Raw genomic sequence first — 26,615 nt, 5'->3', positions numbered from 1 at the left:
GCCAAGACCTCAGAAAAAAAAAAAACACAAGCCTGGTTCATCCTTGGGAGCAATTTCCAAACGTCTGAAGGTACCACATTCAACTGTACAAACAATAGTACGCAAGTATGCATGGGACCGACCACGCAGACGTCATACCGCTCAGGAAGGAGACGCGGTCTGTCTCCTAGAGATGAACGTACTTTGGTGCGAAGTGCAAATCAATCCCAGAACAACAGCAAAGGCCTTTGTGAAGATGCTGGAGGAAACAGGTACAAAATGATCAATATCCACAGTAAAACGGGACTGGTGCACTTCACAAAATAGATGGCTTCATGAGGGAGTAAGATTATGTGGATTATATTGAAGCAACATGTCAAGACATCAGTCAGGAAGTTAAATCTTAGTTGCAAATGGGTCTTCCAAATGGACAATGACCCCAAGCATACTTCCAAAGTTGTGGCAAAATGGCTTAAGGACAACAAAGTCGAGGTATTGGAGCGGCCATCACAAAGCCCTGACCTCAATCCCATAGAAATTGTGGGCAGAACTGAAAAAGTGTGTGTGAGCAAGGAGGCCTACACACCTGACTCAGTTACACCAGCTCTGTCAGAAGGAATGGGCCAAAATTCACCCAACTTGTAGAAGGCTACCCAAAACGCTTGACCCAAGTTTAAATTGTTTAAGTCACTGCTACCAAATACTAATTGAGTGTATGTAAACTTCTGACCCTCTAGGAATGTGATGAAAGAAATAAAAGCTTAAATAAATCATTTATCTATTATTATTATTCTGACATTTCACATTCTTAAAATAAAGTGGTGATCCTAACAGACCTAAGACAGGGCATTTTTACTAGGATAAAATGTCAAGAATTGTGAAAAACTGAGTTAAAATGTTTTTGGCAACTGTATCTAGTCTATATGAAGGTGTCATAAGTACTTGGATAAATTCAATTACTCTGAGTACACAAAAAATGAAGAACACCTGCTCCTTCCATGACATAGAGTAACCAGGTGAATCTATGTGAAAGCTATGATCGCTTATTTGATGTCACTTGTTAAATCCACTTCAAATCAGTGTAGATGAAGGGGAGGAGACAGGTTAAAGACGGATTTTTAAGCCTACCATAGAGCGGGTAAACGCAAGTATTTCCCGTGACTGTGTCTCAAAACCAAATGTTTACCTGGCCCACCACTCCACCCTGGACTTGAACAGTCTTTATGACCAGGTCCACCTGTACAAGGGAGCAGTTCCCACCTTCACCCGGACCCTAAAAAGGACATCGCCCTCAAACGCAGCCCCAACACTTCAACCAGGAGCAACAGATCAATAGACACACCGCCCAGACCAGCAAGACACTCCCAGACCTGCGGGATGACCCCCCCCCCCCCCCCCCCCCCCCCGGACCTACACATAGAGGACCCACGCCGAGAGGACGTACATCCAGACCACAGCAACACCCCTCTAAGTCAACCATGCCCACACCCCATTTAGGCTCCCTCAGATCAGACCTATGTCCCTCCTGCCCACCCCATGCGCCACACAAAGAGGGCCTCAACATAGAAGCCACACATATGCCCAGGCCGTAGGAGGGCAAACAGGCCCAAACCCCACTCTTACACTAGCCCAAGCCAATGGCATGTACCAGATGCTAAGCAGGCTCAGCTCACACTTACTGGTCTGAGGTCAAACACGACTAACAACATTGGACACTTTATAGAACACAAAGCCTTCACTATCTCATCCTGGAATATCCAAGGCCTGAGGTCATCTGCCTTTGGCCTAAAGATCAGGAACCTGGACCTCACCAAAGAAATCTGAAATAGAGACAGTGTCATCCTACAAGAAACATGGTAGAGGAGACAACCAACTGGTTGCCCTCTAAGTTACAGAGAGCTGGCAGTCCCATCCACCAAACTACCAGGTGTGAAACAGGGAAGGGAATTTGGTATAGAACAGACCTACTCACTCTATTAAATTAATCAAAACAGGACCATTTTACATTTGGCTAGAAATTCAAAAGGAAATGATCTCAAAATGTAATCCTGTGTGCTACCTACATCACCCCACTAGAATTCCCATACTTCAATAAAGACCGCTTCTCCATCCTGAAGGGAGAAATCAATCATTTCCAAGCCCAGGGACTAGCCTGTGGCAACCTAAATGCCAGAACTGGACAAGAACCCGACACACTCAGCACACAAGGGGACAAACATCTGCCTGGAGGCAACAGCATTCCCACCTCCATATACACCCCCTAACACAAGTACAACATAACCAATAAAAATGGGTAGAACCTCCTGCAGCTCTGCAGCTCTGTCGCACACTGGGTATGTACATAGTCAATGGTAGGCTTCGAGGGGACTCCTATGGTAGGTACACCTTTAGTGCATCTTTGGAAGTAGTACTGTAGACTACTTTATCACTGAACTCAACCCAGAGTCTCTTAGAGCGTTTACAGTCAGCCCACGGACACCCCTATCAGATCAAAGTAAAATCACAGTCTACTTGGAACAAAGCAATACTCAATCATGAAGCATCAAGGCCAAAAGGAACTGAATAATATCACGAAATGCTATAGATGGAAGGACTGTAGTGTGGAAATCTACCAAAAACAATAAGGCAACAACAAATTCATTCCCTTTTAGAGAACTTCCTAGACAAAACATTCCATTGTAATAGTGAAGGTGTAAACTTGGCAGTAGAAAACCTGAATAGTATATTTGACCTCAGCTTCCCTATCAAATAAAAAAAAAGAAAACCGAAGAAAATGAACAACAATGACAAAATGGCGTATCCAAGACGGCGTAGCAATCAGACGCGTGTGTTGGTCTTATCCCGTGTAAATAGCCAGTTTTTTTCTCGTATCTCTTAATCTCACCTATCTATGAACTAAATATACTTTCCTGCAGCCCGCCTCACCAATGTGGTACGGACCTGCTATTTTTATTCCTTACAACTGGAACCTCCATCAGGAGCTAGCCAGCTGACTAGCGACAAGTCTTTGATAGCCACGGCTAATGGTCTTCACCTTTTTCTCGGTCACCAGCCGACCTTAGCTCGGACAATACCTGCCAGTCTGCACAGCGCGATATCAACCCAGAGCCTATCGGACTGCTTCTCATAAAACACATCACCTAGCAAGCTGCAATCAAGTGGCTACTGTTATCTAACGCCTCTGTCCCGAAGCAAGCACCAGTTAGCCTTGAGCTAGCCTCGAGCTTGGCCCATTTACCAGCTATTTCTAGGGCTACAATACCTTGTTTGCCAATTGGCCTGGACCCTTTATTGTCGACATGGAGCCCCGCCGATCCATCTTGACTGGACTGCCGACGTGATCGCCCGATATAGTCTCAACAGGCTATTCTGTTATGATGTTGCCAAATGAACCATTTCTAGCCCCGGCCCACTAGCTTTCTGAACGCTGCGTCCCCTGCTCGCCTAGCGTAGTAGTGACTACCGAACGGCACCCTGACTCACCGATTGCTGCTCTTTTCAATAACACGGTACCTCATTTTGTTTACCTGTCGGGTACCAGCCTCGAACTCAGGTCCTGTATGTACCAAACTAACCCGCTCTGCCCATTCATCGCCATTTACCCATCGTTGTCTTAGCTCGTCTGGCCTGTGATTGCTTTATGCCTCTCTCTGATGTCAATATGCCTTGTCTACTGCTGTCTTGGCTAGTTCTTATTGTTATATTTCACTGTAGAGTCATCAGTCCCACTCAACATGCCTTAGATAGCTCTTTTGTCCCACCCCACACACATGTGGAAACCTCACCTGGCTTAACTGGTGCCTCAAGAGACGAAACCTCTCTCATTGTCACTCAACACGTAGGTTTACCTCCACTGTACTCACATCCTACCATACCATCGTCTGTACATTATGCCTTGAATCTATTCTACCACACCCAAAAATATGATCCCTTTTATTCTCTGTCTTCAACACACTAAACGACAAGTTCTTATAGCCTTTAGCCGTACCCTTATCCTACTCCTCCTCTGTTCCTCTTGTGATGTAGAGGTTAACCCAGGCCCTGTAGCCCCCAGTTCTACACCTATTCCCCAGGAGCTCTCATTTGTTGACTTCTGATCTGTAAAAGCCTTGGTTTCATGCATATTAACATCAGAAGCGTCCTCCCTAAGTTTTTTTATTCACTGCTTTAACATACTCCGCCAACCCTGATGTCCTAGCCGTGTCTGAATCCTGGCTTAGGAAGGCCACCATAAAATCTAAAATTTCCATCCCAACCACAACATTTTCCACCAAGATAGAACTGCCAAAGGGGGTGGAGTTGCAATCTACTGCAGCGATAGTCTGCAGAGTTCTGTCATGTTATCCAGGTCTGTGCCTAAACAGTTCGAGCTCCTACTTTTAAAAATAAGAGAAATAAGTCACTCACTGTTGCAGCTTGTTACATCTGGCCCTTCTTTGGACACCGTGTTAACTTCAACCGATGGCTGCCCGCACCTGCCCGCCCGTCTAGCATCATTACACTGGACGGTTCTGACTTAGAATATATAACATAGAATAACATATACCTAGGCATCTGGTTAGACTGTAAACTCTGCTTCCAGACTCACATTAAGCATCTCCAATCCAAAATTAAATCTAGAATCACCTTCCTATTTCGCCTCCTTCACTTAGGCTTCTAAACATACCCTCGTAAAACTGAGTATCCTCCAGAGCCTGGACTTCGGCGATGTCATTTACAAAATAGCCTCCAACACTCTACTCAGCAAACTGGATGTAGTCTATCACCGTGCCATTCGTTTTGTCACCAAAGCCCCATATACTACCCACCACTGCGACCTGTATGCTCTCGTTGGCTGGCCCTCGCTTCATATTCGTCGCAAAACCCACTGGCTCTAGGTCATCTATAAGTCTTTGCTAAGTAAAGCCCCACCTTATCTCAGCTCACTGGTCACCATAGCAACACCCACCCCTAGCACACGCTCCAGCAAGTATATTTCACTGGTCATCCCCAAAGCCAGCTCCTCCTTTGGCTGCCTTTCCTTACAGTTCTCTGCTGCCAATGACTGGAACGAACTGCAAAAATCACTGAAGCTAGAGACATATTTCCCTCACTAACTTTAAGCATCAGCTGTCAGAGCAGCTTACCGATCATTGCACCTGTACACAGCCCATCTGTAAATAGCCCACCCAACTACCTCATCCCCATAGTGTTATTTATTATTTTGCACTTTGCACCCCAGTATCTCTACTTGCACATCATCTTCTGCACATCTATCACTCCAGTATTAACTTCTTTATGATAGGGGGCAGCATTTTCACATTGAAGAATTGCGTGCCCATAGCGAACTGCCTCTTACTCTGTCGCAGATGCTAATATATGCATATTATTATTATTGGATATAAAACACTCAGAGGTTTCTAAAACTGTTTGAATAATATCTGTGAGTATAACAGAACTCTTATGGTAGGCAAAAACCTGAGAAAAAAATCAAAACAGGAAGTGAGAATTCTGAGACTCGTCAATGTTCAACTCATCGCCGATTCAATTCCCTGTAAGATAAGGATCTGTTTGCACTTCCTACACCTTCCACTAGATGTCAACAGTCTGTAGAACGTGGAATGAAGCTTATGCTGTGTTGTGGGGCCGGATGGGAGTGGAATGAGTCAGTGGTCTGGCAGATTGCCAGTTCTTGGTCACGTGCTTTCCTCATGATATCGCCTTGGGTTCCATAACTTCTACAGACATGAAGGAATGCTCCGGTTGGAACGTTATTGGATATGCAGTGAGGAGAACAAGGTTTAGACCAAAATACTTATGTCATGCAATATAATGCAAATTAATTACTTAAAAATCATACAATGTGATTTTCTGGATTTTTGTTTTAGATTCCGTCTCTCACAGTTGAAGTGTACCTATGATAAAAGTTACAGACCTCTACATGCTTTGTAAGTAGGAAAACCTGCAAAATCGGCAGTGTATCAAATACTTGTTCTCCCCAATGTATATGATAACAACATCCTGAAGATTTCGTCCGAGTTCGCCTGCATTTGCGTGAGCGTTTGGACATGTGCACTAAACATGCTAGCAAAAGTAGCTACTTAGACATAAGTAATGGACATTATCGAACAAAACAACGATTTATTGTGGAACTAGGATTCCTGGGAGTGCATTCTGATGAAGATGATTAAAGGGAATATTTATGATGTAATTTCGTATTTCTGTTGACTCCAACATGGCGGAGAAATGTTATGTTTGAGCCCCGTCTCAGATTATTGCATGGTGTGCTTTTAACGTAAAGTTTTTTTGAAATCTGACACAGCGGTTGCATTAAGAACAAGTGTATCTTTATTTCTATGTAAAACATGTATCTTTCAAAGTTTATGATGAGTATTTCTGTTATTTGATATGGCTCTCTGCAATTTCTCATGATATTTTGGAGGCATTTCTGAACATGGCGCCAATGTAAACCGAGATTTGTGGATATAACTATGCACATTATCGAACAAAACATAAATGTATTGTGTAACATGATGTCCTATGAGTGTCATCTGATGAAGATCAAAGGTTAGTGATTAATTTTATCTCTATTTCTGCTTTTTGTGACTACTATCTTTTGCTGGGAAAATGGCTGTGTTTTCTGTGGCTATGTACTGAGCTAACAATCGTTTGGTGTGCTTTCGCCGTAAATCCTTTTTGAAATCAGACATGTTGGTTGGATTCACAACATGTGTAGCTTTAATTTGGTGTCTTTCATGTGTGATTTCATGAAAGATAGATTTTTATAGTAATATATTTGAATTTGTCGCGCTACATTTTTTCTGGCTTTTGGCCAAGTGGGACGCTACCGTCCCACATATCCCAAAGAAGTTAATGCTAAATTGTAATTATTTCGCAACTATGGCCTATTTATTGCCTTACCTTCCTAATATTACTACATTTGCACACACTGTATATAGATTTTTCTATTGTGTTATTGACTGTACGTTTGCTTATCCCATGTGTAACTCCGTGTTGTTTGTGTCGCAATGCTTTGCTCCATCTTGGCCAGGTCGCAGTTGTAAATGAGAACTTGTTCTCAACTGGCCTCCTTGGTTAAATAAAAGTGAAAAAAAAAAAAAAAAAGGTTTGATGAAGAATGCAAAAACCAAAGAAAGAAATTGAGATACCTATCCAACCAAAAACAGAGACCCAGAAAACCTGAGTCCACGCCTTCACTAAAATGAATCACAAAAACAATACAGAAATACACTACAGAAAAAGAAATAACAGCACGTCAGAAATCAGCTCAGTGTAATTGAAGAAACCATACACTAACCACTTCTGGGAAAATTGGAAAACAACACAGCGTTATCTAAAACGGAAATGTATGGGTAAACCACTTCTCCAATCTTTTTGGCCCTATAACAAAGAACAAATAGAAAAAAACATATACATGATCAAATACAAATATTAGAATAAACTATTAAAGACTACCAGAACCCACTGGATTCTCCAATTACATTGAATGAACTACAGGACAAAATACAAACCCTCCAACCCAAAAAGGCCAATTTAAATTGGCTATACTTAAACTCTAACATCATTCTCAGGTCTGGCATCTTCCCCAATATTTGGAACCAAGGACTGATCGCCCCGTTCAACAAACGTGGAGACAAATTTGACCCTAATAACTACCTTGGGATATGCGTCAACAGCAACCTTGGGGAAAATCCTATGCATTATCATTAACAGACTCGTACATTTCCTCAGTGAAAACAATGTACTATAAAATGCATGTACACAAAAAACAAGTGAGAGGTTAAAATTGGCAACAAAAAAAATTTAAAATTTCTCTCCACAGAGCCGTGGGGTGAGACAGCGATGCAGCTTAAGCCTCACCCTCTTCAACATATATATCAACAAATTGGCGAGGGCACTAGAACAGTCTGCAGCACCCAGCCTCACCCTACTAGATTCTGAAGTCAAATGTCTACTGTTTGCTGATGATCTGGTGCTTCTGTCCCCAAGCAAGGAGGGCCTATAGCAGCACCTAGATCTTCTGCACAGATTCTGTCAGATCTGGGCCCTGACAGTAAATCTCAGTAAGACAAAAATAATGATGATTCAAAAAAGGTCCAGTTGCCAGAACCACAAATTCCATCTAGACACCGTTGCTCTAGAGGACACAAAAAAACTATACATACCTCGTCCTAAACATCAGCGCCACAGGTAAATTCCACAAAGATGTGAATGAGCTGAGACACAAGGGCCTTGTATGCCATCAAAAGGAACATCAAATTTGACATACCAATTAGGATCTGGCTAAAAAAAAACTTTAATCAGTTACAGAACCCATCGCCCTTTATGGTTGTGAGGTCTGGGGTCCGCTCACCAACCAAGAATTCACAAAATGGTACAAACACAAAATTGAAACTCTGCATGCAGAATTCCGCAAAAATATCCTCTGTGTACAACGTAAAACACCAAATAATGCATGCAGAGCAGAATTAGGCAGATACACGCTAATTATCAAAATCCAGAAAAGAGACGTTAAATTCTACAACGACCTAAAAGGAACATTTTCCCAAACCTTCCATAACAAAGCAATCACCTACAGAGAGATGAACCTGGAGAAGAGTCCACTAAGCAAGCTGGGCCTAAGCCTCTGTTCACAAACAAACCCCACAGAGCCCCAGGAAAGCAACACAATTTGGCCAAACAAATCATGAGAAAACAAAGAGAGAAATACTTGACACATTGGAAAGAATTAACAAAAAAACTGAGCAAACTAGAATGCTATTTGGCTCTAAACAGAGAGTACAGAGTGGCAGGGTACCTGACCACTGACTGACCCAAACTTAAGAAAGTTTTGACTATGTTCATAGCCTTGCTATTGAGAAAGGCCGGCGTAGGCAGACCTGGCTCTCAAGAGAAGACAGGCTATGTGCACACTGCCCACAAAATGAGGTGGAAACAGAGCTGCACTTCCTAACCTCCTGCTAAATGTATAACCATTTCCCTCAGATTACACAGATCCACAAAGAACTGGAAGAAAAAAAACCTATTTTGATTAACTCCCATATCTACTGGGTGAAATACCACAGTGTGCCATCACAGCAGCAAGATTTGTGACCTGTTGCCACAAGAAAAGGGAAACCTGTGACAAACAAACACTATTGTAAATACAACCTATATTTCTGTTTATTTATTTTACTTCTTGTACATCGTTACAACACTGTATATAGACATAATGACATTTTAAATGTCTTTATTCTTTTGGAACGTCTGTGAGTGTAATGTTTACTGTTCATTTTTGTTTATTATCTACTTCACTTGCTTTGGCAATGTTAGCATATGTTTCCCATGCCAATAAAGCCCTTAAATTGAATTAATTTAGACATAGATTATGTGAGTGCCATTCGGAGGGCGAATAGGAAATGCAAAAAATGTAAGTGCGTTTGAACAGGGTATGGTAGTAGGTGCCAGGCACACTGGTTTGTGTCAAGTACTGCAACGCCGCTGGGTTTCTCACACTAAACAGTTTTCCATGTCTATCAAGAATGGTCCACCATCCAAAGGACATCCAGCCAACTTGACAACTGTGGTAAGCATTGGAGTCAACATGGGCCAGTCCATGCCCTGACAAATTGAGACAGTTCTGAGGGCAAAGTGAGGTGCAACTCAATATTAGTAAGGTGTCAATGGTTTTGTACACTCAGTATATGTGTATTCAAGTGGTCAGATGTTTAGTATTTGGTCCCATATTCCTAGCACGCAATGACTACATAAAGCCTCTGACTCTACAAACTTGTTGGATTTACAGTTTATTTGGGTTGCATTTCAGATTGTGTTGTGCGCAATAAAAATGTAATGGTAAATAATGTGACACACCTTCTCAACACGTGTGAAGTTGAAGAAGCGCGCAATTGGAATGCTGACTGCAGGAATGTTCACCAGAGCATTTGCCAGACAATTTATTGTGCATTTCTCTACCATAAGCCAGCTCCAATGTCATTTTAGAGAATTTGTCGTCAGTTTGTACAACCAGCCTCACAACCGCAGGCCATGTGTAACCCCGCCAGCCCAGGACCTCCACATCCAGCTTCTTCACCTGTGGGATCGTCTGAGACCAGCCACCCAGACAGCTGATGAAACTGAGGAGCATTTCTGTATGTAATAAAGGGGAAAAACTAATTCTGATTGGTAAGGCCAGGCTCCCCACTCACAAGTGGATGAGCCTATGACCTCCCAGGCCCACCAATGGCTGCGCCCCTGCCCAGTCATGTGAAATCCATAGATTAGGGCCTAATAAATTTACTTAAATTGACTGATTTCCTTATATAAACTGTAACTCAGTAAAACTGTTGAAATTGTTGCATGTTGCGTTTATATATTTTTTTGTAAAATATGTTTCTGAAAACTTCTATATTACTGTGGATACTACCATAACAGATAATCATGAATAATGATGAGCGAAATACTTGAGGCACCATATCCAGATTCGTCGGTCGGAATGCCAGACGGTGAAGCATGATTAATCACTCCATAGAACACGTTTCCACTGCTCCAGAGTCCAAAGGCGGCGAGCTTTACACCACTCCAGCCGACGCTGGGCATTGCGTATGGTGATCATAGGCTTGTGTAGCTCCTCGGCAATGGAAACCCATTTCATGAAACTCCTGAAGAACAGTTCTTGTGCTGACGTTGCTTCCAGAGGCAGTTTGGAACATGGAGGTGAGTGTTGCAACCGAGGAAAGACAATTTCTTTACAAGGCAGTCCAATTCTGTGAGGTTGTGTGGCTTTCCACTTCATGGGTGAGCCATTGTTGCTCCTAGACGTTTCCACAGCACAATAACAGCAGTTACAGTTGACCGGGGCAGCTCAAGCAGAACAGAAATTTTACGATTAGACTTGTTGGAAAGTTAGCATCCTATGATGGTGCCACGTTGAAAGTCACTGAGCTCTTCAGTAAAAGCCATTCTACTGCCAATGTTTGTCTATGGCAATTGCATGGCTGTGTGCTCGATTTTATACACCTGCCAGCAACGAGTGTGGCTGAAATAGCCAAATACACTATTTTGTAGATAAAAATATGACACCTTGAAATGGGGGGACTAGACACAGTGTTTTCATTTCTAAAACATACACAGTACCAGTCCAAAGTTTAGACACACCTACTCAAACATGGGTTCTTCTTATGTTGTAGAATAATAGTGAAGACATCAAAACTATGAAATAACACATATGGAATCATGTAGAAATCCCCCCCAAAAAATGTTAAATCAAAATATATTTTATATTTGAGATTCTTCAAATAGCAATCCTTTGCCTTGACAGCTTTGCACACTCTTGACATTCTCTCAACCAGCTTCATGAGGTAGGCACCTGGAATGCATTTCAATTAACAGGTGTGCATTGTTAAGAGTTGTGGTATGACATGATAGGGGTGGTATACAGAAGATAGTCTATTTGGTAAAAGTCCATATTATAGCAAGAACAGCTCAAATAAGCAAAGAGAAACAAAAGTCCATCATTACTTTAAGACATGAAGGTCAGTCAATACAGAACATTTCAAGAACTTTGAAAGTTTCTTCAAGTGCAGTCGCAAAAACCATCAAGCGGTATGATGAAACATGCTCTCATGAGGACCGCCACAGGAAAGGAAGACCCAGAGTTCTCTGCTGCAGAGGATAAGTTCATTAGAGTTACCAGCCTCAGAAATTGCAGCCCCAATAAATGCTTAACACAGTTCAAGTAACAGACACATCTCAACATCAACTGTTCAGAGGAGACTGTGTGAATCAGGCCTTCGTGGTGGAATTGGTGCAAAGAAACTACTACTAAAAGACACCAATAAGAAGAAGAGACTTGCTTGGGCCAAGACACAAACAATAGACATTAGACAGGTGGAAATCTTACCTTTGGTCTGATGAATCCAAATTTGAGATTTTTGGGCATTCTAAGGCCAGAATCCCAGAGTAACCTCTTCACTGTTGACATTGAGACTGGTGTTTTGCGGGTACTATTTAATGAAGCTGCCAGTTGAGGACTTGTAAGGCATCTGTTTCTCAAACTAGACACTCTAATGTACTTGTCCTCTTGTTCAGTTGTGCACCGGGGCCTCCCACTCCTCATTCTATTCTGGTTAGAGCCAGTTTTGCGCTGTTCTGTGAAGGGAGTAGTACACAGCGTTGTACGAGATCTTCAGTTTTTTGGCCTTCATTTCTCAGAACAAGAATAGACTAACGAGTTTCAGAAGAAAAGTATTTGTTTCTGGCCCTTTTGAGCCTGTAATTTAACCCACAAATGCTGGTGCTCCAGATACTCAACTAGTCTAAAGAAGGCCAGTTTTATTGCTTCTTTAAAATCAGCACAACAGTTTTCAGCTGTGCTAACATAATTGCAAAAGGGCTTTCTAATGATCAATTAGCCTTTTAAAATGATAAACTTGGATTAGCTAACAAAACGTGCCATTGGAACACAGGAGTGATGGTTGCTGATAATGGGCCTCTGTACACCTATGTAGATATCCCATTAAAAATCAGCCATTTCCAGCTACAATAGTCATTTACAACATTAACAAAATCTACACTATATTTCTGATCAATTTGATGTTATTTTAAAAAAGGGACAACATTTTTTGCTTTTCTTTCAAAAACAAGGACATTTCTAAGTGATCCCAAACGTTTGAAAGGTAGTGTACTATCAAATAAAAAGGTGACATTCTGTACTGTCGCCTCATATGAGAAATTTTATCTCAAATACAAAATGCTGGAGTAGAGCCAAATTAAGTTTTGGCTTCACTGTCCAAATAAATACAATGACAGTCACCTCCTTCCACCACTGAGCGCTCTAATTCGTCTCCATGTGCCACTCTCCACCAATCAGATCAGGGCTCTTGGCAGGTGGGAGGCCTTAGTCAAAACAAATTGTTTTTGTCACATGCGTCGTCAACAACAGGTGTAGTTTAACAGTGAAATGCTTACTAGTGCCAGCCTGTCCCCGTGGAGACAGACGGCCGGGCACTGTCTGATGGATGGGCTGTGTTGGGTGATGAGAGGAGAGGGCCAATGACGTCGACGAGTGTTTGGCCAAGGGGGCCCGGCGTTGAGAAAGCACTTCCTGTGTGTGCTGACAGACAGTGAGGTCCAGGAGAAGCAGTGAGAGGGAAGGGGCAGAGGGCTGGTGCAGGGGAACTGGTTGGCTGTTCCCCTTTAAACCTTGCCCTTCCCCCACCTCTCACAGCTAATCAAGGGCAACTTCAGAGAAAGCAAAACTGACTTCCAGAGCAGCCTCACTCCCAGTTAAATGCCTTACTGTAGCCTATCAGATATGCTGTGAAAACTAGACCAGGCCTTATACTAAGCTGGTCAACCTTAATTAAGAGGTGCCGATTACACTACTGTTCACTGAACAATATAAGCGAGGCCTTACAGTGTGGTGCTTTCCCCTGTAGTTATTTATCAAACCACTGGCATCTCCAGATTCTATTGTGCAGCAGCTAACTTTGCCAGTTGTGCAGAGCTGTGTGCGTGTGTATGTGTGTTACAGGATGGGTTCTTACCCGAGTCGCCCCAGCTGCTCCAGCTCAGGGACGGGGGGTCCGTATGTGTGGATGTGGATGGGCTGGTAGTGGTACAGAACCTCTTCTAACCGGGTCACGGTCAGCAGCGACACAGTCTGACCCTGTAGTACAGGAGAAGCGACACATTACAGTCAAACATGTTTGCCGGTGTGAACATCACTAATAAATCACAAAGAGATTTAGCAGTTGTAGAACAAATATGCTACCCAAATCCTTGAAACAACCTGTGGTCGTCAACCTATGTCGTCGTAAGAAGGAATGCTAGATCGAGCAGCATTGACCAAGTCCAAAACTGCCCCTAAAGTAGACATTTTATGCAGACAGCAAGTGTTAAGCAGTGAACAAAGCTATTTTTCGCAATACTGAAAATAACCTACCCTAAGTTAAACCCGCTGATGGTGATTGGGATAGGGAACCCCTGTGCTTTTACTAGAGCTCGAAATGTACAAAGCAATTGAGAGCTACTCAGAAATAGTTCTGAACCTAAGTAAATACTATAAATACCCAGAATAAGTCCTGTGGAGAACAAGGTAAGTCATGATGAGAAATACAGAACACAGACTGCCCAGAAGGCTCCGGTCATGGAGCCATGACCGGAGTCATGGAGGAGCGCAGTAACCCTCTCTCTCTCTCTGTAATCAACGGGAGCTTTAAGTGGATTCATCCAGAAGCACCATCAAGGCACAGTGGATGGCCAACCAAATTACCTGAATGACATCACTGCCATTTGGTAAGCTCTCCGGCACGCCAAACGACCCACATTAATCTGTCGTGTATCCTCCAATCAGAAAATATGCTGTGAAACAGGTTTGATATCTGCATATTCTTTTCCAATCCATGAAGGTTGAAAGGGGTTTCAAATTTGTCTGCTTGCCTCGCAGTCAAAATGCCCTTGACCGTGGCCATTGAGCAAGAAACATGATCCTTCTTCAGGACGTTGCAGCACTGTTCGATCTCAGCCTGTGCCATTAGTCAGAGGGACTTTCCAGTCGGCCATGTTCTCTACTGAGTCTCAATCTAGCTTTAAAGCATTTAGACTGGAAGAAGGATTAATGGATGAGTTTGGATGACAATGAAACAAAGAGAATTAAAAGAACATGGATAACATTTAAACAAAAACATAGGAAGGGGCGGGGTGGGGGAAAGAGAGAGAGAGAGAGAAACAGTGATAAAAAGTATGAGAGAGAGAGAAATAGGGAGACAAAGAGTATAAACATTACAGTGATAGGGGAGCTGATGAAAACCAACTAAACTATTAACATGTGGCCCCTGGCCTCCGACTGCTGTTCTAACACATGCTGCTGGCCAGGCAATGATGCACAATAGAATGAACAGAGCTGGGTCCGAAACAAGCAACACAGTCCAGTGTGACACACAGCTCAAAACAATGATTCAGTGGTGTAGGGACAAATAAAATATCTGAATATTATGTGATAAAAATCAAGATATTGCCACTAACAAACAAAACAAACATATGTTTCTATCCAACTGGCGACAGATTTTCAGAAAAATATTCTAAAATCTGCATAAAATCAATATGCGCATTTTCCGACCAGGTGTGTTTCCATCAAACTGACTTGTTTTGCAGATAAAATGGCCTGTGCATGATGACGTAGCATCACACAAAGTACTTTTGCGGTCAAGTTCCCATGACGAAAATGTGTTTAATTGCATTTCCAACTCCACCGATGGTTTGTCACAAAAAAAACTGTTCTGATAAATAGCAAACTAGTTAGCTGATAAAGTGCACAGGGTGTTATATGAGATATGGAAAAGAGCAAGTTCATTTTATTTGATAATTGGCAGCCAAGCACTGATCATCATGTCACAAGCATTCAAATAAGAGCCTACCTCCCATATTTAGCGTATGGGCAATTTGCATGATCACTGTGCACTTTACTAGCATGTGAAGTTCATAACTTATTTCATCTGCTTATTAAACGTAATGCTTTTCCTAGTCGTGGTGGTAGGCCTACAACAACCTGATGTGATTCTTTCAATATTGGCGTTATCACCTCAATGAATTTTTCTGAAAAAAGAAGTTCCCATGTCAAACAAACAAATTGTCTATCGACATTTATGAAATTGCACCATCATTTCCTGTTTCCATCAGCCCTGTCATGACTTTGTGTCAGGTTATTTATCCACATGAAACGGTTGGATGGAAACCTGGTTATTGACAGTCAAACATTCACTCCACAAAACAAAAATACTCTCCTTCTCCCACGCACATATTTCTCTGCTGCTGCCACTCAACCTTTAACCCTGTGGGGCCAGTGACCCAGGCGGCCTCTCCCTCTTCTCCCTCACACTTCAGCCCCAACACAAGCTAATCAAACCCAGACCGGCCACTCTCTCTCCCCGCTCTCCATCAATCTTCTTTCAGTCTTTCTTTCAGCACTGTATTACTCCTACTCTCCCCTGCACCAATCACCCAGACAGACTAGAGTGATGGTGGGGTGAGAGAAAGCGAGACAGAAAGTGAGAAGAGAGAGAGTTACAGATGGTGAAAAGGCAGTAAATCTCATTTGACAGACAGACAAACTAGAGCAGTCCAGAGAAGTTTGTTGCATTCCTGTCCAAAGGCACCTTGAAAACTGTCAGGAACACACACATACTGTATCGCTCACCCCTACACCACACACATACTGTATCGCTCACCACACACACACATACTGTATCGCTCACCCCTACACCACACACACATACTGTATCGCTCACCCCTACACCACACACACATACTGTGTCGCTCACCCCTACACCACACACAGAGCTCCCCTGTTAAAATGTGTCTGCATCACTGTAACATCAGTATTGTCAACATCCAGTTCATTCACTAGCTGCCTGCAGATTGTACAATGGGATTGAAAAACAATACCTAACAACAAAGTGTTGACTGGTTTACAACTGTCAAACATTGAGAATAAGACCACATACATGACAGGTAGCATCACAACTGCATTTAAATATTCAAATGAGTAAAACAAAGAAACATCAACAGTTAAGTCTCAATGATCGTATCTCTCCCGCACGTGTGACAGAAACTCATGGTAGAGAGAACCACTACCACAGGGCCAAAACAAACATCTGCAAACATTAAGAGGCCAATCTTAAAACCCAAGGAAAAAGTGTGTAGATGCGTGTGGGTGTAATTGCGTGTGTGTTTAAGATTCCCAAAAAGTCCCCCGTGACATTAAAGTAAAACTCTTGGGACAATCCATCTTCATAAAACCGCAGGGGAGGATAACTTGAGGAAATCACAGTGTACCTCACTACTCCCTTCTAGTTCTCCCTACTCCGGTACGGTCCACGTCAGGCCTACATCAGGTTGAAGATCACACCATCTTTATTCAACTCTCAAGATACTGAATTAGCCAGCCATTGTAGCCAGCATATGATTGTAGAAAAGCAGACCACATTCAAACATGGGAGCTGCTTAGTCAGTGTTCAAGGCCAAGCCTAATTAACATCCGGGCACGAGATCTGATCACACACACACTCTACCCCCAGGGAGCCACTACCTACGCCACACACAGTCCACTTGCTCTCGTGAGCAGCCCCTCTCTATCGTTCCAACTGTGGAGCTCTGCAGGACGTCCCAAGATCGCTGGAAACAACCCCCCCACCCCCATGGGTAGCCTAACTTCAGCTGAGCTCTATGTAACCCAGGCAGAGCCACAGGGGGCTCCATTCACTAATGGCCCAGTGATAATTGCTGCAATCACAACAGAGTGAGGCGGCGGGAGTAAGACGGCCACAGGGTGGAATTGTATTGGGGATAAGTCTAATGACCAGAGTTAGGATGACCTGCACCAGCGAGCGAGAGGGTCAAATCCTCCCACGTGTGATCCTCCTGCCTCCCTCACCCTCTCTGCCACCCCTACCCGGTCACAGATGGTGCTTCTGTGTGGATAAAAAGCTTTGTGGCCCCCTCTGGCCCACTGAGCACAAGTAGCAAGTGTAAACGCTCCTGCCTTTGCAGTGCCTCCCCTTCCCTCTGAGGGTTAAATATAACCATCCTACAGGCAGCAGCTGCACTAGCGCAAAGCCCTTAAAGCTGACAACTCCTTTTTCCTCTGGGCTGGGCCGGCCGGCCTGCCTGTGGGGTGCTGGGGCCAAGCACAACAAGGCCAAACCAGAGACAGGGGCACAAGTGTGAATGAATGCCCACAGATGGTGCCAATCGGGGGGGGGGGACAACTATCCTTTACCCCAAAAGTCATCTCCCCAACCCACACATCCCCGCAGCCATGGGTCTCCGTGCCAACAATGGAATATAAGAGCAAAGGTGAAGGGTTGAGCCCTCTCCCACATAAAACAAGCCAGGCTTTGAGCGGTGAATGACACACCAGTCAAAATGAATGTCAATCATGTTGGTGGGGTATAAAGGGAAACATACTACTGACATATACAACCACACGTTTAGAGACCCGTGTTGCTACACATAATGGAAGTGTTTAAAAGCAAAATAAGAAATCTGAGCAATGGTTAAGTGGAGTGGCAAGAGGAGGAACATATCACAGCAATGAGAGAAGAAATGAGGTGCGTGATTATGACTCAAGAGTGAAAGAGAAAGAGTGAGGGGAAAGTAGCTGTGTGGTGTAGCTGTAGCAGACTGCCTCCACAGTAGAACAGGTTGAGCCAGTCTGCCAGACAGAGCTTGGCTTGGCCTTGAATGAGGAGCATGATTACCCAACAAAGGTCACTGCAGAGGACAGCACACTACCAATGAAAAACAGGCCAGCGCAAACACACACCGAATGTGTGTTCCCTAAGGCCCTTAGATTCCATTCTATGGAGTCAAGCCAAAGAGGACCCTGAGAATTTTAGCAAGGTACACATCTGTGTTAAGGGATAAACTTCCCACATGCATTTGACCAAGTATTAGTTTTGCTCTCATCAAGTGCACACATCAGCCTCGTTAGGCATGTCAGCTGCTCTGCTGGCCATGAGGGGTGCATCTCACCCCTGTGGCAGTGTGACGTTTTATTTAAGATGGCGCTGAAAGCTGGACCAAGGTGGAGATTCTCTACAGGTCAACAGCAAGCAGGCATGGAAGACTGTTCTAGTCTGTCTGTGTGTGTGAGACAGCTGCAACACAACACTTAACAGACATCTACACACACAGTTACCTAGGCTACTTCCATGAACCAGTGGATAATTGAACTAAAGTAACAAAATTTAACCAAGGTTCAATTTCGCAAACAAGCTTAGCTATGACAGACTATAGCTTTCAGACTACAACAAAAAGAGGGAGAGAGCCATCATCAATAGCTAGTTTCAGCATGGAAGGGTTACCTCCCACACATCCAATTTCTTTTGATTTCAACAGATGTCTACTTTAAAAAGAGAACACGCTTCACTTTGGTCTTCCAAGGATGTTTGCCCAGGCTGGGTAACGTGTGTGTGTGCGGAGTACACGGATGTGTGTGTGTTTGAGAGATATCAAGGCAGGCAGGGAGAGTCTCTCTTGTTCAGTGGAGTGCTACAAAGTCAGGGATTACCCAGACTGACTTTGGACCATTCAAGTTCACAAGTACAGTGAAATGCCTTTCTAGCAAGCTCTAACCCCCAAAATGCAGTAAGCAATAACAATGTAATACTAAAAATAACATAAGGTAGAACAAAAATACACAAGAAATAAACATGAGGAAGTAAGCTATATACAGGGTCAGTTCCAATGCCATGTTTACAAAGATACTGGTGTGATAGAGGTAGACAGTGTAGGTATAGGGGTAAAGTGACGAGGCATCAGGATATACAGTGCATTTGGAAAGTATTCAGACCTCTCCACTTTGTTATCGCTACAGCCTTAGTTGCTAGAAATAGAAAAAAAAATAGGAAAAAAATACCTTATTTACATAAGTATTCAGACCCTTTGCTATGAGACTCGAAATTGAGCTCAGGTGCATCCTGTTTCAATTGCTCATCCTTGAGATGTTTCTACAACTTGATTGGAGTCCACCTGTAGTAAATTCAATTGATTGGTCATGATTTGGAAAGGCACACACCTCTCAATATAAGGTCCCACAGTTGACAGTGCATGTCAGAGCAAAAACCAAGCCATGAGGTTAAAGGAATTGTCCGTAGAGCTCCAAGACAGGATCGTGTCAAGCCACAGATCTGGAGGAAGGGTACACATTTTTTTTTTTACAGGATTGAAGCTCCCCAAGAACACAGTGGCCTCCATCATTCTTAAATGGAAATAGCTTGGAACCACCAAGACGCTTCCTAGAGCTGGCCGCCAAGCCAAACTGAGCAATCGGAGAAGAAGGGCTGCATCACATCCGGCTGTGATTGGGAGTCCCATAGGGCGACGCACAACTGGCCCAGCATCGTCCAGGTTTGGCTGTCATTGGAAATAAGAATTTGTTAACTGTCTTGCCTAGTAAAATGAAGGTTAAAAAAGGTTTTTGTCAGGAAGGTGACCAGAACCCAATGGTCACTGACAGAGCTCCTCTGTGGAGATGGGAGAACCTTCCAGAAGAACAACCATCTCTGCAGCACTCCACCAAATCAGGCTTTTATGGTAGAGTGGCCGTTCAGAAGCCAAAACAGCCCATTTGGAGATTGCCAAAAGGCACCGAAAGGACTCTCAGACAATGAGAAACAAAATTATATGGTCTGATTAAACCAAGATTGAACTCTTCGGCCTGAATGCCAACCGTAACATCTGGAGGAAACCTGGCACCATCCCTACGGTGAAGCATGGGTGCCAGCATCATGCTGTGGGGATGTTTTTCAGGGGCAGGGACTGGGAGACTTGTCAGGATCGTGGGAAAGATGAATGGAGAAAAGTACAGAGATATCCTTGATGAAGTCCTGAGTACTCTGGAAGCAGGTTATCAGACTGGGGTGAAGGTTCACCTTCCAACAGGACAACGACCCTAAGCACACAGCCAAGACAACGCAGAAGTGGCTACGGGACAAGTCTTAATGTCCTTGAGTGGCCCAGCCAGGGCCAGTACTTGAACCTGATCGCAGATCTCTGGAGAGACCTGAAAATAGCTGTGCAGAGACACAGCCCATCCAACCTGACAGAGCTTGAGAGGATCTGCAGAGAATAAATGGGAGAAACTCCCCAAATACAGGTGTACCAAGCTTGTTCCATCATACACAACAAGACTCGAGGCTGTAATCGCTGCCAAAGGTGCTTCAACAAAGTACTGAGTAAATGGTCTGAATACTCATGGAAATGTGATAAAGTTTTTTTTTAATCTGTAAAAATGTCTAAATGGTCTTTGCTTTGTCATTATGGGTTAGTGTGTGTAGATTGAGGGTGAAAACAACTATTTAATCCATTTTAGAATAAGGCTGTAACAAAATATGGAAAAAGTAAAGTGGTCTGAATACTTTCCAAATGCACTGTATAAGAACAGAGTAGCAGCAGCATGTATGATGATTGTTTGTGAGCGTGGGTGCATGTGTGTAAAGCAGGGTTTCTGTTAACCTACAGTTGCCGGCATTTTGGCTGCATTTTTTTTAAAGCTGTAAATATACACTGCTCAAAAAAATAAATGGAACACTTAAACAACACAATGTAACTCCAAGTCAATCACACTTCTGTGAAATCAAACTGTCCACTTAGGAAGCAACACTGATTGACAATACATTTCACATGCTGTTGTGCAAATGGAATAGACAAAAGGTGGAAATTATAGGCAATTAGCAAGACACCCCCAATAAAGGAATGGTTCTGCAGGTGGTGACCACAGACCACTTCTCAGTTCCTATGCTTCCTGGCTGATGTTTTGGTCACTTTTGAATGCTGGCGGTGCTTTCACTCTAGTGTTAGCATGAGACAGAGTCTACAACCCACACAAGTGGCTCAGGTAGTGCAGCTCATCCAGGATGGCACATCAATGCGAGCTGTGGCAAGAAGGTTTGCTGTGTCTGTCAGCGTAGTGTCCAGAGCATGGAGGCGCTACCAGGAGACAGGCCAGTACATCAGGAGACGTGGAGGAGGCCGTAGGAGGGCAACAACCCAGCAGCAGGACCGCTACCTCCGCCTTTGAGCAGGAGGAGCACTGCCAGAGCCCTGCAAAATGACCTCCAGCAGGCCACAAATGTGCATGTGTCTGCTCAAACGGTCAGAAACAGACTCCATGAGGGTGGTATGAGGGCCCGACGTCCACAGGTGGGGGTTGTGCTTACAGCCCAACACCGTGCAGGACGTTTGCCATTTGCCAGAGAACACCAAGATTGTCAAATTCGCCACTGGCGCCCTGTGCTCTTCACAGATGAAAGCATTTTGCAGGGCTCTGGCAGTGCTCCTCCTGCTCAAAGGCGGAGGTAGCGGTCCTGCTGCTGGGTTGTTGCCCTCCTACGGCCTCCTCCACGTCTCCTGATGTACTGGCCTGTCTCCTGGTAGCGCCTCCATGCTCTGGACACTACGCTGACAGACACAGCAAACCTTCTTGCCACAGCTCGCATTGATGTGCCATCCTGGATGAGCTGCACTACCTGAGCCACTTGTGTGGGTTGTAGACTCCGTCTCATACTACCACTAGAGTGAAAGCACCGCCAGCATTCAAAAGTGACCAAAACATTAGCCAGGAAGCATAGGAACTGAGAAGTGGTCTGTGGGCACCACCTGCAGAACCACTCCTTTATTGGGGGTGTCTTGCTAATTGCCTATAATTTCCACCTGTTGTCTATTCCATTTGCAGCACAGGATGTGAAATTTATTGTCAATCAGTGTTGCTTCCTAAGTGGACAGTTTGATTTCACAGAAGTGTGATTGACTTGGAGTTACATTGTGTTGTTTAAGTGTTCTCTTTATTTTTTTGAGCAGTGTATATAATGCCGGCCAAACAGGGATATTTTAGATTTTTGTTGCAAAAAAAAGGCTCTTTATTCATTGATGGAAATATCAGTCGATGGAAATATATTTGACCGTCATGCCTATCGGTCTTATTTATCCCGCACAACTACCACATCTGCCGAGCAAACAGAACCTATCTATTGTGGGATTTCTCGTGCTGCTCCTCAGCTGGTTGCTGCTGGAGTAAAACATGCTTTTATCAGCCCATTCAGTGCGCAACAATTCTAAAGGCAATCGCATGTTAAAAACAGTTTTAGTGCATGATTATAAATAGCTACTATTTTTATTTCTCAACTGGTAATTGAAGCGTGCCTCCCATTCACCATTCAAGTGCAGGCAACAGGCTATCAGCGCGTCACCACTTTACAATGTGAGCTGGAGGCCGTATGCATTTTGAAAACATACTTAAATTGTTTGAAATCTGAATGTATATTTCATATTATGAGGAATGTCTTACCTTGCTTCAAAGTAGACTATAGCTAAATCCGACCATGGAAACGTGGAGGCAATTATTTTCTAGAGACTTCATAGGCGACACGTGAGTTTCAAGTTTGTGAAAGTTAACAATTTATCCTGACATTTCTACCGTTCTGCATGCCAGTTATGTTTTTCATGTCAAACAGTTGTATTTCAATAACGGTTTTCATTGTTCAATAATTGTCACGTGGTTAATCATAAAAATCTGAATCTAAATTAAAGTTAAAGTCAACTATGCGAAATCACCAGCCTCTGCAATATGGACACATTGATACACCGTGATCCATTGGCAGCTAAAGAAATTAGCAAATGGAACTCATAGCCTATAAGCCAATGTAGCAGTAGCCTTGCTCTTTCACACCAAGGATTGGTGATTATTGGAAAGATTTTTCTACTTGCTTACTCTGAGGAACTACACTCTCGGCCAGTTTATTAGGTACACCGCCCCATTCACAAAAATACAGAGTAGTCACGTGGCCGTGGCTTCCTATATAAAAGCAGGCAGACAGGCATTGAAACATTCAGTAACTGTTTGATTGAGCGTTAGAATGGGCAAAATGAGTGACCTAAGCAACTTTGAGAGTGGTATGATCGTCGGTGCCAAGTGCGCTGGATCCAGTACCTCAGAAACATCCGCCCTCCTTGGCTTTTCAACTACGACAGTGTCTAGGGTTTACTGAGAATGGTGCGACAAACAAAAAACATCCAGTCAGCAGCAGTCATGTGCGCGATAGCTCGTTGATGAGCGAGGTCGAAGGAGAATGTCAAAAAATTTGCAAGCTAACAGGCGGGACACAAACAGACAAATAACGGCGCCGTACAACAGTGGCGTGCAGAACAACATTTCGGAATGCACAACTCGCCAATCCTTGCAAGAGACGACCACAGCGGGTTCCTCTCCTATCTAAATAAAGACAAAGAGACAGGAGGTGGCACTCCCTACTGACAGGTCACGTTGGCCTGCCTGCCTGCCAGGAGAGACTCTTCAGTGTAAGGCCAAACCCCCTGCTTCCACATCCCCAGAGGGGTGTCTGCTTCTATCACCAGGATATGATAGTTAAGAGGCGCGAGAAGCACCCTTTCTACAACCATGTGGTGCCTATAATTGATTAATGGCAAGATCATTTCTCTGTTAATTCTCTTGCTCTCTCTCTCAAATGACAGCAACATGACTCTGCATCTTCTCTCTTTTGAATCCTACTTCAACAGGACACCAAAAATGAAGAGATAAATAAGCCGGCGTTCTCCAGGAATCAACTGCGACATCTTGAAACGCCACCAAGTCAAACAGCAGTCTTCTGGACTGAGGTGAGGGGAAACCAAACCCACACTGAAACCCAACTGAAGCCTCGCAGCGTCCAGATGTGCCTGGCAACTGCTCTACCCCACCCCAAGCCAGAGGGAGGAGAAAAGAGGGAGAAAGAGGGGTAAAAGTGACGGGAAAAAGCCAGAGTCCGAGCCAAGAGCAACAGCATCTTACAACCTTCTCTCCATCAGCAAGTAGCACTTAATGCTGCATATCCAGTCAGTTAGAGAGAACCACATCCTCCTGGAGCCAGACATACTGGAGCAACTCTTTTTCCAATGGTGGAGGAAGAATGGGTGGTGATCATGTCTTTGGGTTGAAATGGATATCAAATACACTCATGGTACAAATATATTGCCCAGAGGATTACCCATGCTAGCTGGGCTGATGAGACAGAAGAAAAAGGTTTCTAGATTCTGCAAGCAGAACTAGTGTATAGGTATGTGAGTGTGTGTGGAGAAAGACAGGTGGACAGAGAGAGACTTCACATTCTGTCACGGAGTTGGGACTAGTTGAGCACTAAGACAAGATTTCTCCCACGCAACATTGCACCCTGGGAAGTCAGCCACACCTCCCATATGGGCTTGTGGAGAGAAAGGTGGGGGGGATATCGCTTTATCTCGTCACGGTATAATGAAAATAAACTAGTGTGAAGGAAAACATAGCCGTTGCCAAATGGAAGGAGGCCTTAACAGCTACCCTGAACAGCAAAGCTGACAACTCAACAAAACACCTAGCCAGAGCCCTCATTCTGTCTCTGAGGGCTGCAGGTAGGAATGTGATGACACTATGGATGAGATGAGGGCTTGTTCCCACACCAGGCAGAGAAGCGCGCTAAGGGATTGGACACAGTGCACTGCAGCAACACTCTACTTTAGGGGCTCCTCAACCATTAGCATGAAGCTAAATCTAAACTGACCACCACTGTAATATGCTAACAATGAATTAGCATTGACCTAAAGGGCAGTGTGTGTGCCCCATTAAGCTAGCCAGCATTGGGCTCTGTTTAAGTATGCTAACCATGCGTTACTATTGAGTGAAATCATGCAGGCCGAGTGTTCGTATGACCTTATCGTGCTTTAAAACTAGCTAAAATAGGCCGACCCAGGGTGCATGCTGGACATTCACTAGCATTTCTGTGTGGGTGCTGTTTGTATGCTAACTATGCGGTAAGCTTAAGGCATCCTTCACAGTCAGGACAGTCAGCGTGTTTACACGTGGCGTGCGGTACTCACCATAGGGATGCCGGTGGAGAAGATGGTGGTTTTGACCACCTGTTTCTGCTTCTCAATCTGGGTCTCCAGCTGGGCGGCCCGGTCCTTGTGTTGGGCCAGCAGGATGGTGGCGGGGACATGAGAGCGCTCCTGGAGGGGAACATACAAATACAGGTATGAATATGTCATCATATTTCTGTATGTGTGCACTTATTCAAAAACCACTGACTAGCCATGATCTAGCCTCAAGCAAAACCTGTATTTAAGCCAACTAAAAGATGGGAGGAGCTTCACCTGTAAATGAGATGTGTAACTTCAGAAACTCAGAATTTACAATATCAATCACACACACATCTCCCTATAACTGCACAACTAAAGAAACCAAGGTGCTCTGAGGCTAGTCATTAAATTATTAATGCAGGGCAAGTTAAAAACAGTGGTATTATGTCACCCTGCAGCATCTTTACCTCCAGAAAGACCATGCATGGTGTTCAGATGGAGCAGGACGTTATTGTCGGGGTAGACAGGTTGTATGGACAGAACTGGGAGTGTTTTCATCACTAGGCAGGAAGGAAAGTGTGGCGCGGAATAATGAACAGCTGGAGGTGATCAATTGATGGCTCCTTATCAGGATCTATTGCAAACACTATCCGTCTATAATGATTGATCGTGTGTGTGTGTGTGTGTGTGTGTGTGTGTGTGTGTGTGTGTGTGTGTGTGTGTGTGTGTGTGTGTGTGTGTGACCCGACCCTCAGAGATTTCTAGTGTAAATGCCAACACACAGCAGCGTATCCCCGGGGGCTGACTGCTCATCTCCCAACAGACAACAGAGGCCCAGTGTTTAAACAAACAAACAGCTCAAACTGCTATCTGTGATGGCGCTTTACCAGGCAGCTCTACAGGGACAATCCCTTCCACAGCCTGCCACTAAAACACAATGGAGCCAGGAGGCTTTGGCAACAGAATGCTAACCATGCTGGGCTCCACCACAGGAGGTAGGTGTGTGTGTCACTGGCAAATTTTCTCTAGCATATTTTCTACATTGTACAATAATAGTGAAGACATCAAAACTATGAAATAACACATATGGAATCATGTAGTAACCAAAAAAAGTGCTATGATAACAGCTTTGCACACTTGGCATTCTCTCAACCAGCTTCATGAGGTAGTCACCTTGAATGCATTTCAATTAACAGGAGTGCCTTGTTAAGAGTTAATTTGTGGAATTTCTTTCCTTAATGCGTTTGAGCCAATCAATTGTGTTGTGA

General features: G+C 43.9%; 1 protein-coding gene across 3 annotated transcripts in view; it reads right to left on the bottom strand.

Moving 5' to 3' along the window:
* The window catches only part of mnat1 (MNAT1 component of CDK activating kinase), a 106,327-nt gene that overhangs the window by 39,165 nt on the left and 40,547 nt on the right, over nt 1–26,615 (bottom strand). For all 3 annotated transcript variants that reach the window (XM_055865009.1, XM_055865006.1, XM_055865007.1), the window contains exons 7-8: nt 25,369–25,497; nt 13,506–13,627 (exon numbers count right to left, since the gene is read on the bottom strand). In XM_055865009.1, coding sequence (XP_055720984.1) covers nt 13,506–13,627; nt 25,369–25,497 — 251 coding nt within the window. The remainder of the gene's footprint in view (nt 1–13,505; nt 13,628–25,368; nt 25,498–26,615) is intronic.

Source organism: Salvelinus fontinalis, chromosome 16, assembly GCF_029448725.1.
Source record: "Salvelinus fontinalis isolate EN_2023a chromosome 16, ASM2944872v1, whole genome shotgun sequence".
NCBI classification, from domain to species: Eukaryota; Metazoa; Chordata; class Actinopteri; order Salmoniformes; family Salmonidae; genus Salvelinus; species Salvelinus fontinalis.
The sequence above is the reverse complement of the archived record's forward strand: the minus strand, read 5'-3'. Positions and strand labels throughout refer to the sequence as shown.